Source organism: Oratosquilla oratoria, chromosome 41 (assembly GCF_046742065.1).
Source record: "Oratosquilla oratoria isolate Oo_2021 chromosome 41, ASM4674206v1, whole genome shotgun sequence".
Lineage (NCBI taxonomy): Eukaryota > Metazoa > Arthropoda > Malacostraca > Stomatopoda > Squillidae > Oratosquilla > Oratosquilla oratoria.
In genome coordinates this window covers 16,075,044-16,078,174 of record NC_134817.1, presented here as the reverse complement: position 1 = coordinate 16,078,174, position 3,131 = coordinate 16,075,044, and the positions used below count along the sequence as shown (strand labels likewise).

The 3,131-nt window shown below is 36.0% G+C and overlaps 1 protein-coding gene across 1 annotated transcript; it reads left to right on the top strand.

Moving 5' to 3' along the window:
- Window positions 1-270: 270 nt before the first annotated feature.
- On the top strand, window positions 271-1,504 carry LOC143021282 (male abnormal protein mab-31-like). The gene is made up of 2 exons (XM_076178688.1): window positions 271-790; window positions 928-1,504. Exons 1-2 carry the CDS (start codon window positions 431-433, stop codon window positions 1,459-1,461), a joined length of 894 nt encoding a protein of 297 aa, XP_076034803.1. The 5' UTR covers window positions 271-430; the 3' UTR covers window positions 1,462-1,504.
- The last annotated feature ends 1,627 nt before the right edge of the window (window positions 1,505-3,131 follow it).

Sequence of the window (3,131 nt, the reverse complement as noted above, 5' to 3'; positions counted from 1 at the left end):
ATAAAGCGTTATAAAGAAACTCATTCAATACTGCTTTAACCCTCATATGTATAATAAGTTGGAGAAGGTATCTTAAAAATATTCGCTGTCGTATATACACGAATAATGTCAATATCATATTCTCGAAGCAATGGAAATTATTATTTTGCACTTTAACAACAAACAAGAGGCGCCAGGACGACACTGCTCACACCTGGTCTCGTTTGACGGATCTTTTCGGTTATACGAACTATCGTTTTTTTGGGTATTTTTACATTTTTTCAATGTATTTTTTTCCGTACAATCCGAAAATGACATTGTTTTTTTGGAGAAACCAATAGGTAAAAAGTTATTCAACTTTAAAGTTATTTATTCCCTATGTAATACTGAAGAAATGCTAACTTTCATTTTTCCTCTCTTTCAGGGCAAAAATCACGTTATTTAGGTTAATATGAATACTAAATACAATCTAAAGTGGCTATTTGAGAATATTAAAACAGAGCTTGATGCGGCAAAATTCCTTCAAGAGAAGAATATTATACCACAGAGCAAAAAATGCCAAAGAAAGCATGAAATGGAACTAAAAGAAATGAATGGATGCGCTAAATGGCGTTGCAACAAATCAAGTTGTGGTCAGGAAAATGTTACAGTTCGTAAAAATACTTGGCTGGAGGGCTCAAAATTACCTTTGACAAAAATCATTATTTTCATATATTCATGGGCAAAAGACTACACAAGCTCTAATTACTGCAACGATGAGATTGAAATCAACAAGGATACAGCAGTCGATTTCAACAATTATCTCAGAGAGGTAAGTAAATATCAATAAACTAAACTAAACTAACCTAACCTAACCTAACCTAACCTAACCTAACCTAACCTAACCTAACCTAACCTAACCTAACCTAACCTAACCTAACCTAAACTAACCTAACCTATCCTTTCCAGGTATGTGCTGAAACATTGCTGAAAACCCCAATGGTCATTGGCGGACCTGATACAACGGTGGAAATTGATGAAACTCATTTCAGCAAGAGAAAATACAACAGAGGAAGAGAGCTACCAGAGCAATGGGTCTTTGGTGGAGTATGCAGAGAAACCAAAGAATGTTTTTTGTATGCTGTTCCAAGAAGAAATGCTGAAACACTGACACAATGCATAAAAAGGAGCATTCGACCTGGAACAACAATAATAAGCGACCTTTGGAAAGCGTACGACGGCATATCACTACTTGATGGATATAATTATAAACACTGCACTGTGAATCACTCCGAGAATTTTGTAGACCCTAAAACAGGTGCAAACACTCAAGCGGTTGAAAGTATGTGGCATAGCTTGAAAATGAAGAAAAAACGCCAAGGAGGGATTCACCGACAAATGATTGATTCTTATCTCTGCGAGTTTGTGTGGCGGAAACGTATAGAAAAGGACCAATATTTTGAACAAATATTGCTAGATATAAGTAATTTTGACGTAAAGTAATTCTTTTGAAGGAAAAGAGTTCTTTATTTGATAAAAGATTGAAAACATCAAGTAGACCTAAAACAGGTGCAAACACTCAAGCGGTTGAAAGTATGTGGCATAGCTTGAAAATGAAGAAAAAACGCCAAGGAGGGATTCACCGACAAATGATTGATTCTTATCTCTGCGAGTTTGTGTGGCGGAAACGTATAGAAAAGGACCAATATTTTGAACAAATATTGCTAGATATAAGTAATTTTGACGTAAAGTAATTCTTTTGAAGGAAAAGAGTTCTTTATTTGATAAAAGATTGAAAACATCAAAGAATGTATGTCTTACATTTGATAAAAGAAAGGAAAAATCAAAGTTTGCATTTCTTCAGTAATGCATAGGAAATAAATAACTTTAAAGTTGAATAACTTTTTATCTATCCATTTCTCCAAAAGAACAATGTTATTTTCGGATTGTACGGAAAAAATACGTTGAAAAAATGTAAAAATACCCAAAAAATCGATAGTTCGTATAACCGGAAAGATCCCGTTTGACTACATCTCAGGAGACATAAACTTGTAAATGCCCGGTTTCATGCACTTCGTTACACTTACTCATTCTGCAAATCTATTTGAAGTTTCAAACTCGATTATCTTATTCAATGTAGGTAACGTTACTGTAGCAAAGGAGTCAAACCTGCTCCACTATAAAGTGGCCTATAGGTCCATATATAGAGGGTTGTTTCGTAGTTCTACGACCTATGCTGGCAAGCCGTGTTGTATTTCTGTGACATCAGCTCATAAAATATGTTGTAACTGATTAGAAGTAACTTTTTACTCTATTAATGAGTTGTTTTGTATTTCTGTCCCATCTACTGTACCTTGTATTTCTGCTTTCTCGGCACCTACGAGACCTCACCTGCTCGTCACGCACTTGTTCAGTGAAACTAAGAAGACCAGATTTTGTTTAAAGGTTCACGCACACACGAACGTACACACAAAGTGAATTATCGTACAAACTTTGTTTTCATCCGTAATTTTTTTTATTACTTTCAGAAAAACAAAACAAAACATGGATAGCTTATCCGAGATTGACACAAGATTACGCTCCTCGGTTACTTTTTATTACTCTATTCAACGAATTTACGCGCGCACACATGCACACAAAATAAAAATATGCATGCATAGACACAAAAGATTACGGTCCTTGATTACTTTTTATTATTCTATTCAGTGAATGTACGCGCGTACACATGCACACAAAATAAAGATATGCATGCATAGACACAAAACGAACGCGTGCACAAGGAAACGAACACATACGTATATCTAAGAACACAACCGCGCATGGAACTGTACCCAGGGCTGAAGTAATTTCAGTATCGCTGCGCTTCGAGTCGTAACTCCAATTCTCGTGGGCGGGGAGTTGGGTGTGTGTGTGCGTGTTAGGTTACAACATTACCCATAGATCGGTCATATATGAGCTCTGAGCTCTCTTCCGGGAGGGAAATAACTGTCGATTACGAGTCCAACACGTGATCCAAGACCATGGTGAATCGCATATGCGCACACACAGCCATGCATACAAACGCACGCACGCATATGTATCTCAACCATAGAGTTTATAAAAATATGACAGAGAAAAGCAAAAATAGAAATAAAGTAAAGAAAGTTGAAAAAAGTAATCTTGTAAATGAACTT

Excerpts from the sequence above, each read along its gene's own strand:
- LOC143021282 (XM_076178688.1), top strand. The coding sequence starts at position 431 with ATGAATACTAAATACAATCTAAAGTGGCTATTTGAGAATATTAAAACA. Across the intron at positions 791-927 it reads TCAACAATTATCTCAGAGAG|GTATGTGCTGAAACATTGCT; the intron begins GTAAGTAAATAT and ends TATCCTTTCCAG.